Raw genomic sequence first — 21167 nt, forward strand, 5'->3', positions numbered from 1 at the left:
TCAGAGATGATGTAGGGTGGCTGTTGCTGTGGTGCAAGAGAGGAAAGGTGTCGTTGGTGGTATTCGGGAGGGAGGAAAATGTTGGCGATGGGGATCGAAGTTACTGATAGTGGTACGGCGGAGTAGAGGTGTTGGGAGTGGTGTTGGGGATAGAATGGTATTAATGGTGTGTAATGAAGGGTGCTGATGGTGTGGATGATGGGCAGGAGAATGTTCATGACGATGGGAAGTGAAGGATATTAATGGTGTTAACAGGGAGAGGGGATTTTGATGATGTTGGTCGGGATGGATGGTATTGGTGCTAGTGATGTGAGAAGGGTTTGAGAGAGAGAGAGAGAGAGAGAGAGAGAGAGAGAGAGAGAGAGAGAGAGAGAGAGAGAGAGAGAGAGAGAGAGAGAGAGAGAGAGAGAGAGAGAGAGAGAGAGTTGATGACTAGGACCTTGAGAGGGAGAGTGGTGAGGGGTGCAGTATTAGTGGTATTAGGGAGGGAGGATATTAACGATGGCGGTGGTGATGGTGGCGCTGGGGTGTGAGATAGTGAGGAGATGTGCACAACAACTGCAAAGTTCAGTAAGGCATGAAACTATACCTGATTTGTATTGTTTATAAGCATTATGGTGGCTGGGACCGCTTGTATCGACCAGCTGCACGAACTTAATGAAATACCTGCCACACTGTCTTGCTCCGCCCTCCCAATATTACCCCTTCCCCTCTCAACCTGGCATCTATCTTCCCTCCTGAGCCACCATCCCTCCTTCCCTCCCACTGTCCTTCACCCCCCTTACCATCTCAGCCACCCCAGCTTCTCAATCACCCTCCCCCCTTTCCCCTCCCTCCTTCATGGCCACCACAGCACCCTCCTGCCTCCCTCCCCAGCCGGTAAATGGATAATTACTATAATGACAATATCCATTTAAGGTAAGTAGGATAATGGCAAAGTGTAGCGGGGTGTCGGCCATCCTGCTGAGGCCTCTCCCAGCTCTCTTATCCTCCTCTTCCTCCTCCTCCTCCTCCTCCCATCTTTATTCTCGTACATTACGTCTGCTTTCTATAATATATTCATAATACCGCTCCACCGCCCGTCTTGCCTTGCCTCATCTGTTTTCATTACTAGTCTGAATTCGTTTCTCATTTTGATTATTATATCCTGCCGCTATGATATTATGCCGTAGCTGAATCCTCTCTCTATCCTCACATAATCTATAATCTCTTAACTTCTTACATATATCACGCCGTTTCATCACGGTGTCTCACAGTCATACCATATTTTTACCTCCAGTGTTCGTGTCTCTGCTTTAGTTCTGTCTGTATCATGTTTCTTTGATGTTCTCTTATCTCTGTTATAGCTCACTCATATCTTATCACGTCGGTGATATATGTATAAATATTTTTTTTACCTTTTAAGTTCAAACTCCGTCCATGTTTCTAATTTGATCCTACCCCATCTCCTGAATTTATGCTATCATATCACGCCTGTTATCCTGTAATCTTTGTCATATGGCATGCCACACTAATACTCTCCTCCCTTCTCACTTCTTGCGCAACGCGAATTGCATTATATTCACAATACCTATCACGCCACTACTCCTTATAATAACATACAAGTGTAGATCCTCTTTTGTTATCCTGCTGTACTACAAAGTTATATTTCGTGTTAATGTTTTAATCTTTAGACCCTTCCTATATTTTGGCGGTTCAACACTGTCATTCCCCAACTGTAGTTCTGTATATATCACCACCTGTTTGTAATTAGTACATTTTCTTCATCTTTACATCATCTTAAATTAAGCAACTCAAGTAGTTTTTTTTGGTTCATTTTTTGTTGTAAGTCTAGAGATTGTATCGTGATATTTCTGGTCTTTGATCTTCTTTCCTGTGTCCTTTGATGTGGTGTTATTGTTTGAATCTAGTCACTTTATCGTCCTTACACTTGTATTGTCTGCCTTATTCTACCTGTATTTTTGGTGAGTGTTTCCCTATATCAACACCACCATATATCCCGCTAAATTTCTCATATCAGTCATAAAGACTAGACTTTGTAGATTCTCATGTAGTGTTAATAGTACCACATCCGCCCTGTGATCCTAGGGCCGTATATACATAGTGAGAGTGTGTGTAGTCTCACATATATCTAATACCTGAAGAGTGTGTTAATATCCTTGGCAGTTAATACGTCTAAAGCACAATTAAGCAACCAGAGAGCTGTCTCCCGCGTTAGCGAGGTAGCGCAAGGAAACAGACGAAAGAATGGCCCAACCCACTCACATACACATGTATATACATACACGTCCACACACGCACATATACATACCTATACATTTCAACGTATACATATATATACATACACAGACATATACATATATACACATGTACATAATTCATACTTGCTGCCTTTATTCATTTCCGTCACCACCCCGCCACACATGAAATGACATCCCCCTCCCCCCGCATGCGCGCGAGGTAGCGCTAGGAAGAGACAACAAAGGCCACATTCGTTCACACTCAGTCTCTAGCTGTCACATATAATGCACCGAAACCACAGCTCCCTTTCCACATCCAGGCTCCACAAAACTTTCCATGGTTTACCCCAGACGCTTCACATGCCTTGGTTCAATCCATTGACAGCACGTCGACCCCGGTATACCACATCGTTCCAATTCACTCTATTCCTTGCGCGCCTTTCACCCCCCCTGCATGTTCAGGCCCCGATCGCTCAAATCTTTTTCACTCCACCCTTCCACCTCTAATTTGGTCTCCCACTTCTCGTTCCCTCCACTTCTGACACATATATCCTCTTTGTCAATCTTTCCTCACTCATTCTCTCCATTTGGCCAAACCATTTCAATACACTCTCTTCTGCACGTTCAACCACACTCTTTTATTACCACACATCTCTCTTACCCTTTCATTACTCGATCAAACCTCCTCACACCATATACTGTCCTCAAACATCTCATTTCCAACACATCCACCCTCCTTTGCACAACCCTATCTATAGCCCACGCCTCGCAACCATATAACATTGTTAGAACCTCTGTTCCTTCAAACATACCCATTTTTGCTTTCCGAGATAATGTTCTCGCCTTCCACACATTCTTCAACGCTCCCAGAACCTTCGCTCCCCCCCGTACCTTGTGACTCACTTCCGCTTCCAGGGTTACATCCGCTGGTAAATCCGCTCCCAGATGTCTAAAACACTTCATTTATATATATATATATATATATATATATATATATATATATATATATATATATATATATATATATATATATATATATATATATATATATATATATATATATATATATATATTGAGGTTACACACAAGATGACATGGAAATTCTAAAAGTCATCTCTCGTTAACGGGAATGTATGTTGAGCGGTGCAAGTGGCAGTGTGTGGTGGGTGGGTGCAAATATAGCACCTTCCATACTCATATTTATGGTCTCCTGGTCGGTACCATAGCACTGCCTTCCTCCTCCACCCATACCCTGTGATTCCCACTAACCCTGCTCCCTCTCCACAGCCGCGCCGTGCTGGGCAACAGAGACGTGGTGGGGTCAGGACCCTGGTGGTCGGTGTGGGGTCATGACTTCTGGGGGTCGCCCTTGTCCCGTCGAGGCTCCCACGGCTCCTGGCGGCCTCTCACCACACTCTCCTTCAGGTAGGTCCTCGCCAAGCTGCGGTTGGTGGTGTGTGTCTCCCAGCTAAGTCACTGGTGAGTAATGATGGTAGGGAGTATGTAAGGAAAGCCGTCTGGGGTAGGCAGTAACGAGATGTAATGAGACAACACGGAAATTGCATGTAATACACACACACACACACACACACACACACACACATACACACACACACACACACATGTACACATACCCTCATTGTGAACGTGATGAACAACCCACGAACGAGTCCAGTTCAGGAAGTAAGCAGCTTAGTTATGTGTACGTCAGCTACTGTGGAAGTCAATTACCGTGTAAGTAATCATCACTTACTGTTCAACCAATCATCATTAATGCGTCATTTAATCATCATTAACGAGTTATCTAATCATCATTAATGCGTCATCTAATCATCATTAATGCGTCATCTAATCATCCTTAACGCGTCATCTAAAAGTCATAGAATTTCCTACGTAAAACTTCCTGTATATCTGCCACTTGAACTATGCAGATGTCCATCACTCATGTCCTGATCCAAAGCGTAGGTAGTGTCCAGCCCTACCTTGATGGCAAGCTCTTTTATGATTGGTTACTTAGTTACTGTTAGGACCTACCAGTTCTGTAATGTCTCAGCTCTCTATTTTCAGCCGAACTATTGCTTAATTTCAGTAAATTTTATTATTGTTATTATTTATATATATATATATATATATATATATATATATATATATATGGGAGCGGGGGGCTGGAAATCCTCCCCTCCTATTTTTTCAATTTTCCGAAAGAGGGAACAGAAAAGGAGTCCTCTGTTCTTAACGCTACCTCGCTAATGCGGGAAATGGCGAATATGTGTGAAAAAAAAAAATATATATATATATATATATATATGCGTGTGTATGTGTGTGAATGTACTCATAAGAGTAATATATGCTACATATATACAAAGTTGAGAAACGGGGCAACATCGGGGTAACACGTGTATAAAACCCTCTCACATTCACAAATAGTAACCACATATAAATACTTACAGTTTTTCACTGAGTTTCGTGTTTCGGTAATGAGAGCTTTAAAAGATGATTTAAGCAAGACAGGATAATAAGGTAATTAACTGAGGTCTCCCTACCAGTTCTGCATGGATAAATTAGATTAAATTTCTTTTATTTTTACGTAGTTGTAGATAGGGTTAATACGCCCCTTAACCACGTAACTGATAGATAAGGAAGCTGAGATCCAAGATTATATTTAATCATTGGCCGAGCACTTAATGTTGATATATAATTTAGCTTGATGGATGAGAGGTCCATTTTTATCGCAAATATTTTTTCATCGGCGAACTTCATCGAACTTGGGGTAAAAATCTTTATGAACTTTCACTTGAGTCAAAAATGTTTTGTTTACACTTAACGTGGGTAAACTTGCTTTTACTCTTCCTCTGATATTAGTCGGGGAGTTGGGTGAGGTGCGCTGCGTGTGTCGGTGAGGTGCGCTGTTTGTGTGGGTGAGGTGCGCTGTGTGTGTGGGTGAAGTGAGCTGTATGTGAGGGTGAGGGGTGCTGTGTGTGTGGATGTGGTGAGCTGTGTGTGGCTCAGGGGTGCTGTGTGTGTGGATGTGGTGAGCTGTGTGTGGGTGAGGAGTGCTTTGTGTGTGGGTGAGGTTCGCTGTGTGTGTAGGTGAGGGGTGCTGTGTGTGTGGATGTGGTGAGCTGTGTGTCGCTAAGGGGTGCTGTGTGTGTGGATGTGGTGAGCTGTGTGTGGATGAGGGGTGCTGTGTGTGTGGGTGAGGTTCGCTGTGTATGTAGGTTAGGGATACTGTGTGTGTGGGCGAGGTGCGCTGTGTGTGTGTGGGTGAGGTGCGCTGTGGGTGTGGGTGAGCAATGCTGTGTGAATGGTTGAGGTGCGCTGTGTGCGTGTGTGTGTGTGTGTGTGTGTGTGTGTGTGTGTGTGTGTGTGTGAGAGTGAGGTGCACTGTGTGTGTGGATGAGGGGTGCTGTATGTGTGGTTAAGGTGAGCTGTGTATGTGGGTGAGGTGGGCTGTGTGTTTGGGTGAGGTGCGCTATTTGTATGGGTAAGGAGTGCTGTGCGTGTGGGTGAGATGCGCTGTGTGTGTGGGTGATGGGTGCCGTGTGTGTGGGTGAGGTGCTCTGTGTGTGAAGATGAGTGGTGCTGTGTGTGTGAGTGAGTGGTGCTCTTTGTGAGTGGTGCTGCTTGTGAGTGAGGGGTACTGTGTGAGGGCTTGGGTTGCTGCGCGTTAGGAGGGTTGTTGTGTGCTGGAAGGCGTGGTGAGTGAGGGTGAGCGGTGGTGTGTATATGAGGGGAGTTGTATATGGATGAGTGGGTACTGTTTCTCAGTGAGGGTTGGTGTGTGTGGTGACGGTTGGAGTGTGACGGTGTGGGATATTGTATGGTTGAGAGGCGCTGTATATGGATGAGGGATATAGGGGGTGTATATGGATGAGGGATGTGTGGAGTGAGGGGCGCTGTATCTGGGTAACTGGGCTGTGTCTAGGTAATGGGAGCCGTGCATGGGTAATGGGGCTCTTTGCAGGTAAGGGTGCTGTGTATGAGAGGTGCCGCGTGAGAGGAGTGTTGTGTGTCGATGAGGGTGGGTTTCTGTATGGGTGAGGGATGACATGTTCATATGTGGATTGAGGTGTTTTGTGTTGATTAAGAATGCCATGTGCATGGCTGTGGGGCACCTGGTGCAAGAGGGGAGAGGTTGACAAAGAGGATGTATGAGTCAGAATTGGAGGGGACAAGGAGAGGTGGGAGACCAAATCGGATGGAGATAGGAGGATGGAGTGAAAAAGATTTTTGAGTGCTCTGGGCCTGAATATGCAGAAGGGTGAAAGGCGTGCACGGGATAGAGTGAACTGAAGCAATGTGAAATATAGGAGCGACATCAGAGCATGTGAAGCCGATGCAGTCAAACGCCCTACCCAGAGTTCGAATCCCTCTGTTGGTGTATATACATCAGTCTGTACAGTGACATATTTGACACACCATCGGAGCCCCGCAAGATTAAAGTTCATACTACCCCCACCAAGATGAGGTTGGGATATATATATATGAATTGGCTTTGAGCCGGCTGCCCTATCCAGAATTGGAAACTGGGCCCACGTGATTCATAGTCAGCAACGCTCACCACTGCATCATGTAAGCTCATGGTTAAGCCTGAGCCGACTGCCTCTCCCGAGACTGGGACGCGGACCCAGAAACAACATGAATTCTTCGACAAATATTTCGAGCGTTTATGTTGAGCTTGTGACACTTGGTAACTGTGTGGGTGAAGGGTCGCTGAGCCAAGCGTCTAGGAAGCTTTTACAAGGGTCACCTCGCTCTCGGTGCGGTATACCGGCAATACCACACATGTTAGAGTCGTTGTAGACGACTTGAATATTCCTGTTGAAGTGTAGGGATATCGGAATGTTCGCTGCCACAACAATCGTCCACCAAAGACCCAGCTAGCGGCGGTGTGAGCCGTGGGCATATTCTCACGGCCCCCTGTGTTGTGCTTTTGGCCCCTGACTGGTGCTGTTGTCCTGTGACTGGAGCTGTTGGCCCTGACTGGTGCTGCTGTCCCCTGACTGGAGCTGTTGGCTCCTGACTGGTGCTGTTGTCCCTTGCCTGGAGCTGTTGGCCCCTGACTGAAGTTGTTGGCCCCCTAACTGCTGTTGTTCGCCCCCAACAGGTGCTGTTAGCCCTCTAACTGGTTTTGGTGGCCCTTGACCGGTGTTTTTTGGCCTCTGACTGGTGCTGTTGGCCCCCTTAACTGGGTTGGCCCCTGACCGGTATTGTTCACCCTTGACTGGTGTTGTTAGCCCCTGGCTAGTATTGTTGGCCCCCTGATTGGTGTTGTAAATCCCTGACTGGTGTTACTGACTCCTAACTAGTGTTGTTGGCCTTTAGTTGTTGTTAAAAGCCTCTTGACTTGTGTTATTGGCCTTTGACTGGCGTTGTTCGCCCCAAACTGGTGCTGTTGCCCCTTAACTGGTGGTATTGGCCCCTAACTGGTGTTATTGGCCCCTGACTGGTGTTGAAGGCCTCTCTGCTGGTGTTGTTGGCCCCCTAACTGTTGTTGTAGGCCTCCCTACTGGTGTCGTGGGCCCACCAACTGTTGTTGTAGGCCTCCCTACCAGTGCTTTTATCTCCCAGCCTGATGCTGTTGGCCTTCTGCCTGGTTTTGTTGGCTTTCATTTGCAATGTTGTTTCATATATGATGTATCACAATGTGACATTACCTTCTTATAACATAATTTGTTATTTCATATACCTTGCTGTGTCGTGTCTCTAGTGTCACACACGCCTTACTGTTTCATATACCGCTCGGTGTCATAAGCTTCCAGGAGCACAGAGGTCTGGAGACATGCGCGAGACGTGCGTATTTTGAGCGGGAAGGGTGCTTGCGTGGCGCGGGAAGGATGCGTGCCTCGGGAGGAAGGGGTGCTTGCGTCAAGTGGGGGAGGGAGATGTGCGTGCGTGGACGCGTGAGACGGACGGTCTAGATGGGTGCGTGTATCAGGCGGGAGGGGTGCGTGCGGCGGGTGGGAGGGGTGCGTGCGGTGGGCGGGAGGGTGCGTGCGTCGTTGTCTGTGTCGTCTCCCTGACTCCCGGGGCCGGCTGCCCCAGCCGCTACACTGTTCCAGCACTCACCTCCTCCTACATCGTTTTCTCTTGACTATTCTAACTTCTCGTCTAATATGCAGGTATAGCGTTAGACTACCGAATTTGGCATCCTTCACACCCTGGTTCTGGCTATCAATATGCTTGCCACTCCCACCTCAGCATGATCATGGTAGCGCTGCCAGTAGTAACTAAGCCTCAGGCAATGTGCCAAATGAGGTGTTAGGGGGAAAAATGTGTCTCGCCTGAATGAAATCTGAAATCAAGCTCCTTCTCGCCTGGAGAAGAGACGTTCCTTAAATTCTCGTGAAACAGATTTCGCAATCTAATAGGTGATGATCAATATCGTTGTGTTGAGATCCCGAATCTGAAAAAGATAGGCATGTCAGGAGTATAAACATATGCCCTAGGGCAGCTCCACCCTCCTCTGGGCGGAGCAACAAGGAAAGACACGCAGGTCTTCCCCTCCCGAGCCATCTCCGAGGCCTTTCCCAAACTTGCGAAACTTATCTAACTTTGGCTTTGCATGAGGATACCCAGCAGGTTCGCTTGGGCGAAGGTTTTACCCAAGTTTCCTATAACTGTAGATCAAACGCAGGTCTACGATGCGGTGGAGGCCGCAGCTAACCCTCCAGCAAGTGGGTGATTCTCAAGTTTCTTCAGGTCAAGGAATATCATCATGATGGAAGCACGTTGGGTCTGCAGAACATCTTCTTATACACACAACGCTATCCTACAGTTGAAGAGAAAGAAATCCTACGGGTAAATCTTTAATACTAACTCATATGATGCATTAGAAATAACAATCATATGGTTCTGAAAGTACATCTAGGAGAAACTGTTCAGAGCAGAACAGTAGTTCCACTTTCATGCAACGTATCTTGCATTATCGCTTGGGTTGAAAACACTGTCGCACTCAATAAATTCGAACCCATTTGAGGAGAGCTGGATCCAGCGTCCCTACCGCATGCGAATATAAAGCTCATAAACGTCAAGGTTGGACAATAGCTATCGTCCCATCTGACGTCACCACAGTGTCAACTCTTAATGCTCCAGTTCATTGGGTATTCATAGGAGCGAGTCTGATATCAGGAAATCTTTCCGTCATTTATTTTACAAATTCTCACATTCAGAAAAGTTTACAGCTCTAGGGTTTGTTTTTACGGAAATTCATGCTGTTGCCTAACATGGTCGGGGTTGCCGCAACACTAGATTTCATAAATCTCAAATGTCGCGGAGGATTGGCAAGATTTGTCGTCGTTGTTTCTGTAAAACCACACAATCCTGTTCCATTATATCAACACGAGCGACCTGCGGTCTTTGATCAGTCGTCAGGGATTCATGGATACAAATGGGATTTAGTCCGCTCGACTCGCACTAAGATTTTCTGGCCTTTCTGCTGCCTTTGTTCACGTGTCTCTTTTTAACTCTCAACTGCTCTTTTCACAGCCTGAGAGGACACGGCTGAAATTCATACCATCTTTCACCAAGCTGAACCCACACGTTTCACCCACTATTCACTAGCTTGTCACCAGTATTCTGCTCAAACCTCGTAAATAAGAATATCCTCTTTCCTTTGCTCGTGGAACTCCTTTTGTACACTTTTCCTTTTGAGCTGTACCCTGACGTGTAGTGAATACAGAGCTTTTATATATGATCCATCATCCGTAGTCTCATAACTACTGACGTTTGGTACAAACGGTGGTGTAGATGGGGCAGATGGTAACCTGCGAGCCACTGTTACAGCTGAATACAACTGACTTCAGAGAGCAACAAACTTAACGATGTTTATGATAGTGGAAGAAATAAAAGAGTCATTGGTTATTGAGGTAGCCGAAACACCTACAGGTTTTTCGAAGAGGAAGACCTGTAAGCTTATCGTATAGCTAAGCAGGTGCAAATAATGTTTGTCATGGATTTGAAGCAAATTGTTTTTAAAGTCTGTGCCTAATCGTATCTGCTGTATTCCTTTCAACCAGTCTAATTGGTAAATCGTTCCATATGCTAACAATTCCATGTATAGTAACCCATTACTGTGATTGATATCAGACGAATCTACCCTTAAGTAGCACGTGAGAACTAGATTATCGAAACCTTAAATGATTTTTGAATACTTGTGTAAGATCACCTCTTAACCTTCTGTTTTCTAAGGTATGTAAGATATTTCACTTATTTCCATCGGCTTTCAGAGGATTTGTCTTTTAGAGGATTTTAGAGGATTTGTCTATGTTTTCTGAAGTAGGGTAACCCAGTCTGGTAACAATACTCCAGGCGGGAACGCATTAATGAGATATAGAGAATGAGAATTATTTCCTGAGACCTAAATTCGAAAGCCATGCCAATGAATACAATAATTCTGTTCGCCTTTTTTTCTGCTTCAGTGCACTTTGTACTTAGTTTTAGGTCACCAGTGATAATCACACTCAAGCTTTTTCCATTATTTGCCTTTTGGAGCTTAACAGCTTAACACTTGTCTTTAACCTTTACCACCGATATGTAAAACTTTGCTTTTATCAATATTAGAATTCGTTTGCCACCTATTAACCCAGTCCATTAGTTTGTCTATTTCACTATGAAGCTGTAGATTGTCAATTTCTGTTTAGTATCGTCCGCGGATTTAGATATCTTACAATGCAGTCCATTATATATATATCATTGATATGTATGAGAAAGAGAACTGATCCTAAAGCTGGTCCCTGCGGCACACCACTTGTTACATCTAACCAGTCAGAGGTTTGCCCAGTAATCATTACTCTTTGTTTACGGCCTGTCAGCCAATTTTTCAACTATCGAAATACAACCCATCTATACCATGTGACTAAAGTTTTGTTAGTAACCGTGGATGTGAAACTTTATCGAATGTCTTTTTGGAAATCTAAAAACATGACATCAACAGCTTTATTTCTATCGTAAATTTTGATTATTTCACAACTGAAATCGAGGAAATTTGTCACACATGAGTGATGCCGTTATGAACTATGATAAGAATCGCTTATTAAGTGGTGGTCCTTTAATGTCTTACAATCTTATCGCGAATGATGGTTTCCATCAGTTTACCGACTCCAGACATTAAGCTAATTTGACAATAATTGCCGGGCAGTGATAAACTACCTTTTTTCGAATATCGGTGTTGCTACCACTGTTCTCCCCTCTCCTCCCCCACACAGATTATTTCAAATAGTGTTAAAGGCAGATATGCTGATAGATAGATTAGACAGAACGGTGAAGTGGGAGGGAGGGAAGGTGAGTGAGAGAGACGGAATGAAAAAGGCGGCCGGAGGTGATGGTTAGCATACTCACGCTTGGGCGTCTGTGTGACATACTGTGGTACTATCTGAAGTGATGCACGAGTGGATGCCACTAAGACTGGACACTTGTGGATGAGAGTGGCTGGACTGTACATGATCATTCTGTGAAGTTAGAATCAGAAGATAAACTATATGTATATATATATATATATATATATATATATATATATATATATATATATATATATATATATATATATATATGTATATATATATATATATTGGAAAGGATCACAATTTTGCGCGTGATCATGATATTCCTATGAGTCCACGGGGAAAATGAAACACGAAAAGTTCCCAAGTGCACTTTCGTGTAATAATCACATCATCAGGGGAGACACAAGAGAGAAATATAAGTCAGTTGATATACATCGAAGAGACGAAGCTAGGACGCCATTTGGTAAACATGTGATTGAATCACATGTTTACCAAATGGCGTCTAGCTTCGTCTCTTCGATGTATATCAACCGACTGTTATATTTCTCTCTTGTGTCTCCCCTGATGATGTGATTATTACACGAAAGTGCACTTGGGAACTTTCGTGTTTCATTTTCCCCGTGGACTCATAGGAATATATATATATATATATATATATATATATATATATATATATATATATATATGTATATATATATATATATATATATATATATATATATATATATATATATATATATATATATATATATATATATATATATATTGCAGAATAGCCTATATTCAACTTTTACTTTCGTCACATGCATCATATAAGGAGAGATGATATTAGCAGTAAATGAACAGACGTGTTATATACTGTTATGTGTCTTGTGGTCATATTTAAGTGAACTCTGTTAAAGAATTACCCAAAATAATGCTCAAGCTGTTCAAGGCAGCTACGACGCCATGATGGTCTGCTGATCGCTGGATCTATTCATTCGTAAACTCAAGCCTAAGTGAGTACATTCGCTCGTCAGCAAGTTAGATCGCGTTCATGTCCATGCGTTGGTCGACTTAATCCTAGTCGTAGCCATGCGTGAAGGGACATATATCCCATAATGCCCAGGTGATAGAAATATATCAGTGCGTCTTTTGACTTGGTATCAATATTATATAAGTAATGTAAGGGTAAGAGAGATGTATAGAAATAAAAAGAGTATGGTTGAGAGAGCAGAAGAGAATGTGTTGAAATGGTTTGGACATATGGAGAGAATGATTGAGTAAAGATTGACAAAGAGGATATATGTGTCAGAGGTGGAGGGAACGAGGAGCAGCGGGAGACCAAATTGGAGGTGGAAAGATGGAGTGAAAAAGATTTTGAGCGATCGGGGCCTGAACATACAGGAGAGTGAGAAGCTTGCAAGGAACAGAGTGAATTGGAATGATGTGGTATACCGGGGTCGACGTGCATGTGAAGCGTCTGGGGTAAACCATGGAAAGGTCTATGGGGCCTGGCTGTGGATAGGGATCTGTGGTATCGGTGCATTACACACGACAGCTAGAGACTGAGTGTGAACGAATGCGGCGTTTTTGTCTGTATTCCTGGCGCTGTTTTCCTGTGGGGTGGGGTATCGACAGGAATGGATATATATGTGTATATGAGTGGATGGGCCATTCTTTGTCTGTTTCCTGGCGCTACCTCGCTGGCGCGGGAAACAGCGATTATAAATATATATATATATATATATATATATATATATATTACTCCCGTCAATACAATGATCATAGTTTTTAACATGATTAAACAAGGCATTTGATTCTTGACCCGTATTGACTGGAGTAACGCCATCTCAGTTGTTAACTCTAACTCTATTACCAAGAGAAATGTCATTGAATCTTTTATTATTAAATACACAAAGAATTATAATCTTAATATTAGTGATGGTCTGTACAAATTAGATAACTTTATTGTTGATAAGATTTGTAAAATGATAAGTTTATGAACGCTCGTTGTATGTTTTGGACAATCACATGTTTATCAAATGGCGTCCTAGCTTCGTCTCTTCGATGTATATCAACTGACTTATATTTCTCTCTTGTGTCTCCCCTGATGATGTGATTATTACACGAAAGTGCACTTGGGAACTTTTCGTGTTTCATCTTCCCCGTGGACTCATAGGAATATCTTGATCAGGCGCAAAATTGTGATCCTTTCCAATATATATATATATATATATATATATATATATATATATATATATATATATATATATATATATTCATACTATTCGCCATTTCCCGCATTAGCGAGGTAGCGTGAAGAACAAAGGACTGGGCCTTTGAGGGAATATCCTCACCTGGCCCCCTTCTCTGTTCCTTCTTTTGGAAAAATAAAAAAAAAAAGAAGGAGGAGGATTTCCAGCCACCCGCTCCCTCCCTTTTAGTCGCCTTCTACTACACGCAGGAAATAGAAAGGGTAGTGAGTGGTGGGATGAAGAAGTAAGAGTATTAGTGAAAGAGAAGAGAGAGGCATTTGGACGATTTTTGCAGGGAAAAAATGCAATTGAGTGGGTGAAGTATAAAAGAAAGAGACAGGAGGTCAAGAGAAAGGTGCAAGAGGTGAAAAAAAGGGCAAATGAGAGTTGGGGTGAGAGACTATCAGTAAATTTTAGGGAGAATAAAAAGATGTTCTGGAAGGAGGTAAATAGGGTGCGTAAGACAAGGGAGCAAATGGGAACTTCAGTGAAGGGCGTAAATGGGAAGGTGATAACAAGTAGTGGTGATGTGAGAAGGAGATGGAATGAGTATTTTGAAGGTTTGTTGAATGTGTCTGATGACAGAGTGGCAGATATAGGGTGTTTGGGTCGAGGTGGTGTGCAAAGTGAGAGGGTTAGGGAAAATGATTTGGTAAACAGAGAAGAGGTAGTAAAAGCTTTGCGGAAGATGAAAGCCGGCAAGGCAGCAGGTTTGGATGGTATTGCAGTGGAATTTATTAAAAAAGGGGGTGACTGTATTGTTGACTGGTTGGTAAGGTTATTTAATGTATGTATGACTCATGGTGAGGTGCCTGAGGATTGGCGGAATGCGTGCATAGTGCCATTGTACAAAGGCAAAGGGGATAAGAGTGAGTGCTCAAATTACAGAGGTATAAGTTTGTTGAGTATTCCTGGTAAATTATATGGGAGGGTATTGATTGAGAGGGTGAAGGCATGTACAGAGCATCAGATTGGGGAAGAGCAGTGTGGTTTCAGAAGTGGTAGAGGATGTGTGGATCAGGTGTTTGCTTTGAAGAATGTATGTGAGAAATACTTAGAAAAGCAAATGGATTTGTATGTAGCATTTATGGATCTGGAGAAGGCATATGATAGAGTTGATAGAGATGCTCTGTGGAAGGTATTAAGAATATATGGTGTGGGAGGCAAGTTGTTAGAAGCAGTGAAAAGTTTTTATCGAGGATGTAAGGCATGTGTACGTGTAGGAAGAGAGGAAAGTGATTGGTTCTCAGTGAATGTAGGTTTGCGGCATGGGTGTGTGATGTCTCCATGGTTGTTTAATTTGTTTATGGATGGGGTTGTTAGGGAGGTAAATGCAAGAGTCTTGGAAAGAGGGGCAAGTATGAAGTCTGTTGGGGATGAGAGAGCTTGGGAAGTGAGTCAGTTGTTGTTCGCTGATGATACAGCGCTGGTGGCGGATTCATGTGAGAAACTGCAGAAGCTGGTGACGGAGTTTGGTAAAGTGTGTGGAAGAAGAAAGTTAAGAGTAAATGTGAATAAGAGCAAGGTTATTAGGTACAGTAGGGTTGAGGGTCAAGTCAATTGGGAGGTGAGTTTGAATGGAGAAAAACTGGAGGAAGTGAAGTGTTTTAGATATCTGGGAGTGGATCTGGCAGCGGATGGAACCATGGAAGCGGAAGTGGATCATAGGGTGGGGGAGGGGGCGAAAATTTTGGGAGCCTTGAAAAATGTGTGGAAGTCGAGAACATTATCTCGGAAAGCAAAAATGGGTATGTTTGAAGGAATAGTGGTTCCAACAATGTTGTATGGTTGCGAGGCGTGGGCTATGGATAGAGTTGTGCGCAGGAGGATGGATGTGCTGGAAATGAGATGTTTGAGGACAATGTGTGGTGTGAGGTGGTTTGATCGAGTAAGTAACGTAAGGGTAAGAGAGATGTGTGGAAATAAAAAGAGCGTGGTTGAGAGAGCAGAAGAGGGTGTTTTGAAATGGTTTGGGCACATGGAGAGAATGAGTGAGGAAAGATTGACCAAGAGGATATATGTGTCGGAGGTGGAGGGAACGAGGAGAAGAGGGAGACCAAATTGGAGGTGGAAAGATGGAGTGAAAAGGATTTTGTGTGATCGGGGCCTGAACATGCAGGAGGGTGAAAGGAGGGCAAGGAATAGAGTGAATTGGAGCGATGTGGTATACAGGGGTTGACGTGCTGTCAGTGGATTGAATCAAGGCATGTGAAGCGTCCGGGGTAAACCATGGAAAGCTGTGTAGGTATGTATATTTGCGTGTGTGGACGTGTGTATGTACATGTGTATGGGGGGGGTTGGGCCATTTCTTTCGTCTGTTTCCTTGCGCTACCTCGCAACCGCGGGAGACAGCGACGAGGTATAAAAAAAAAAAGAAAAAAAAAAAAAAAAAAATATATATATATATATATATATATATATATATATATATATATATATATATATATATATATATATATATATATATATATATATATATATACATTTGAAGAATGTATGTGAGAAATACTTAGAAAAGCAAATGGATTGGTATGTAGCATTTATGGATCTGGAGAAGGCATATGATAGAGTTGATAGAGATGCTCTGTGGAAGGTATTAAGAATATATGGTGTGGGAGGCAAGTTGTTAGAAGCAGTGAAAAGTTTTTATCAAGGATGTAAGGCATGTGTACGTGTAGGAAGAGAGGAAAGTGATTGGTTCTCAGTGAATGTAGGTTTGCGGCAGGGGTGTGTGATGTCTCCATGGTTGGCAAATTTGTTTATGGATGGGGTTGTTAGGGAGGTGAATGCAAGAGTTTTGGAAAGAGGGGCAAGTATGAAGTCTGTTGTGGATGAGAGAGCTTGGGAAGTGAGTCAGTTGTTGTTCGCTGATGATACATCGCTGGTGGCTGATTCATGTGAGAGACTGCAGAAGCTGGTGACTGAGTTTGGTAAAGTGTGTGAAAGAAGAAAGTTAAGAGTAAATGTGAATAAGAGCAAAGTTATTAGGTACAGTAGGGTTGAGGGTCAAGTCAATTGGGAGGTTAGTTTGAATGGAGTAAAACTGGAGGAAGTAAAGTGTTTTAGATATCTGGGAGTGGATCTGGCAGCGGATGGAACCATGGAAGCGGAAGTGAATCATAGGGTGGGGGAGGGGGCGAAAATCCTGGGAGCCTTGAAGAATGTGTGGAAGTCGAGAACATTATCTCGGAAAGCAAAAATGGGTATGTTTGAAGGAATAGTGGTTCCAACAATGTTGTATGGTTGCGAGGCGTGGGCTATGGATAGAGTTGTGCGCAGGAGGATGGATGTGCTGGAAATGAGATGTTTGAGGACAATGTGTGGTGTGAGGTGGTTTGATCGAGTAAGTAATGTAAGGGTAAGAGAGATGTGTGGAAATAAAAAGAGCGTGGTTGAGAGAGCAGAAGAGGGTGTTTTGAAATGGTTTGGGCACATGGAGAGAATGAGTGAGGAAAGATTGACCAAGAGGATATATATGTCGGAGGTGGAGGGAACGAGGAGAAGTGGGAGACCAAATTTGAGGTGGAAAGATGGAGTGAAAAAGATTTTGTGTGATCGGGGCCTGAACATGCAGGAGGGTGAAAGGAGGGCAAGGAATAGAGTGAATTGGATCGATGTGGTATACCGGGGTTGACGTGTTGTCAGTGGATTGAATCGGGCATGTGAAGCGTCTGGGGTAAACCATGGAAAGTTGTGTGGGGCCTGGATGTGGAAAGGGAACTGTTGTTTCGGGCATTATTGCGTGGCAGCTAGAGACTTAGTGTGAACGAATGGGGCCTTTGTTGTCATTTTCCTAGTGCTACCTCGCACACATGAGGGGGGAGGGGGATGGTATTCCATGTGTGGCGAGGTGGCGATGGGAGTGAATGGGGGCAGACAGTGTGAATTGTGTGCATGGGTATATATGTATGTGTCTGTGTGTGTATATATATGTGTACATTGAGATGTATAGGTATGTATATTTGCGTGTGTGGACGTGTGTGTGTGTATACATTGTGTATGGGGGTGGGTTGGGCCATTTCTTTCGTCTGTTTCCTTGCGCTACCTCGCAAACGCGGGAGACAGCGACAAAGCAAAATAAATATAGATATAAATATATATATATATATATATATATATATATATATATATATATATATATATATATATATATATATATATATATATATATATATATATAGTAATTTTGTATAGAGGATACAAGACGAGAAGCGTTTCCATGTAAATGAAACACTTGAAGGTGATTGGTCCGTGTCTTGTGCGTCGACAAGGGACCCTGGATCAAGTGTGTTGCTGATACATAATATATCACTGGGAAGGTAATGTATAGTATGGCTGCGTGGTAGTGATGGTGGTGGGAGATTATGGCGGCCTCAGTGTGGCTTAGCACCTAGTCTGTCTTCTTACTCACTATGACTCGTATGAATGGAGAGAACGATGACTGTTATTGAATAAAATGATTTCAGGGTTCGAGACGAATTTATGACGGACCGTAAACGCGGCTGGCGTGAGATTTATGGCTGCCATCAATGGCTCTGGACAGACACCTAGTGGTATAATATCCCACGTACATTAATTATCATAATGTCAGTATTACTCATGTTGGCAAGAGATTCATAACAGCATTTATATTCCTTTTCAGGCCTCGAGGTGGTTTTTGTTGCGAAGATATTACCATAATTCACGAGTTGCAAGAAGTCGTTGCCTCCCTGCAGTTGTCATTAGTCGCCATGCTCCGTTATGAGCATAATTCTAATGCTGCTTAAAACTTATTACTGCCTGCAGCCGCCCTGGTAGTCGTTTGAGAATGTTATTGTCCCTATTTGGTCAGCAGTAAAACTTTCACTTCATTTGCATACAAATATTTTTTCAGGATTGTTGTTATGAATGAGGTTGAAATATTGGGCGTGGATGTCTAGTCAGTTTTCGTAGTCAGTAACGTGATGGAATGCTATAGCAACGAAGCCAGGGATAAAGCCAACAGTTGTTGGGTGGTAAAGCTTAGTATAAAGCAGTGAGTCTAGTAGCAACCTGTAGTTAAGTGGTAAAGACCTTATTTAGTAGTAAAGTAGACCTTTAGTTAAGTAGTAAAGACAGTTTCTTGTATCAAAGAAATGATAAGTGGATGAGAAAGTGCTAATAAAATGTATGAATACTCGAGTAAAATCTAGCAAGTAATATACCAGTGTATAATACAGTACAAACAATAAGACAACCAATAAAGCTAGCAGGTATACCTAACAATAGAGTAAGAAAGGCAGTATTGATGTAAATGAACGTACGTACTAGTGCGGCGGCGCCGTGTGTTCCTCTCACTTCAAGGTGTCACAGATGACCTTCCTCAACTAGAGAGCAGAGCAGTGTGCGGCAGCTGCCCGCACCACAACACTCCTGCTGTTATGTTACATAGTTTCCCGATGCTGCGCTCTGTTGCTGTACTTCCCACGCACTGGTAGGCGTTACTCTCTCTCTCTCTCTCTCTCTCTCTCTCTCTCTCTCTCTCTCTCTCTCTCTCTCTCTGGTAGAGTGCTTGTGGTAGGCAATCTGGTTGAGTGCTTGTGGTGGGCAGTCACCGACCAGGGGGCGGTGTACAATACCAGTCCGACCCGCCTGGGTATCGGGGAGGGTCAGCGACGGCTGCGTAGTGATCCACCAATGGCATTGAATTGGAGCCAAAGCTTTACAAACTGATGGAAACAAAGACATTAATTTACAGGAATTGTGTGGGATATATCCAAAAGGCACCAAACAAAAATATTCCAGATCCTAGCATGAAAGATGAAGACCGCCTTCAATATTTTCATCAGAGATTACATACCTGTGGCATGAGCGAATACCGAAGCCTTCGAATGGCGTAGAACAGTAGAACTCTGCCATGTGTGAGGCAGCAGAGCGAAACTACTGTGAAACAAACAGGGGACAACGGTGAGTGCTTTTGCCCTCACACGGCCAGAACCTCTTCGTAGGTACTGGAAGACAGACACTTAACCATTTGATATCACAGCCTTATTCATAAACTGCTTGTGAGCAATAGGCATGATGATTGTCACAGAGGTACACTATCTCAAAGAATGAATACTCTCGAACATATTTACCATTATAAAGTGACCTGAACATCTGAATTTAGAGTATGACAAACAGTTGATACACACACACACACACACACACACACACACACACACACACACACACACACATACACACACACACACACACACACACACACACTCATACACAAATAAAAGAAAATAGTATAAAATTACGGGCTTTTTTATGAGGTTGGTCCTTGGATTTTCTTCCTTTACGTTTTCTTATTATTTTCTGCAAAGGCTATAAACCATATAAGGTGCTCATCATTACCCTGTGCGGTGGCTCCGTCCAGTATCTGCGCCAGCCTTCACAAAAATGTCTGAGATATTGTGTGAATGGAAAAATACGTATATACATAGAGAAACATTCTTAGCGAAAAATTGGACGGAAAATACAATTCTCTTGGTAAAATGCTAATAAATAAAACATTACCAAGAAACATGAAAAGGAGTGATATGAAAATGATATAGAGAAAAAAAAACAGAATAAATTATTATGATAAAAGGGTTTAAACCTTTAGCCAAGATTTTCATCAATAAGAAAAATAGAAAATGCATACGAGAATGTTAATCTGAGAGATCACACGAAACTCGTCTGGCAGCTGACATGAATAAAAATTAATCGAAATTTCTGACTACCAGACTGAAGATGATTAACTATGCATCATGGCTGGTTCAGGACCTCCACCTGTAAAAAAAGAGAATATATATATATATATATATATATATATATATATATATATATATATATATATATATATATATATATATATATATATATACATTCCAAATTCTCCACTGTGCATCGAATTTTCGAATGTGCTTCTTTCCTTTATAGGCAAGTATGGACAGCTACCAAGATGGCAGTAGTGAGAAACATTACCTAAAGAATAAAATGAATCTATTCAAAGTGGCTCACACATGCATAGGAAAAGGAATCAATAATCTGGACGGTTACGGATGATGGGTAAGACCAGCGGTGAGAATGGAAGCAATGGAACTTCCCCCTAACATACTGAGTGGACGAAAAGCCTCTTTTCCTGATATTTTTCACCATTTTATGTTATTATCCTTAAAACCCTCATTACCAGCTTTATCCAGGATATTATCCTGATCTGTTTTAAGAGACTCCTGTAATTTGAGCATCAGAGACATTATTTGGACCATTACAGTCCTGTGGTACCACTGCATTATATACTTCAGGGTTATCTATGGCTCACTTGGACACGTGAACGTCCTTATTCTTCAATATTCCTGTGCTATGAAGGAAAGTCTTTCTGTATTCCCTTCTCGCTCACTTACCCTCTTAAACTTCTT

The 21167-nt window shown here is 42.9% G+C and overlaps 1 protein-coding gene across 2 annotated transcripts in view; it reads left to right on the top strand.

Annotated features, from left to right (window-relative positions):
- The window catches only part of LOC139752811 (protein O-mannosyl-transferase TMTC2-like), a 666520-nt gene that overhangs the window by 495755 nt on the left and 149598 nt on the right, over positions 1 to 21167 (top strand). For both annotated transcript variants that reach the window (XM_071668753.1, XM_071668754.1), the window contains exon 3: positions 3528 to 3665. In XM_071668753.1, coding sequence (XP_071524854.1) covers positions 3528 to 3665 — 138 coding nt within the window. The remainder of the gene's footprint in view (positions 1 to 3527; positions 3666 to 21167) is intronic.

This window comes from Panulirus ornatus, chromosome 13, assembly GCF_036320965.1.
Source record: "Panulirus ornatus isolate Po-2019 chromosome 13, ASM3632096v1, whole genome shotgun sequence".
Taxonomy (NCBI): Eukaryota; Metazoa; Arthropoda; class Malacostraca; order Decapoda; family Palinuridae; genus Panulirus; species Panulirus ornatus.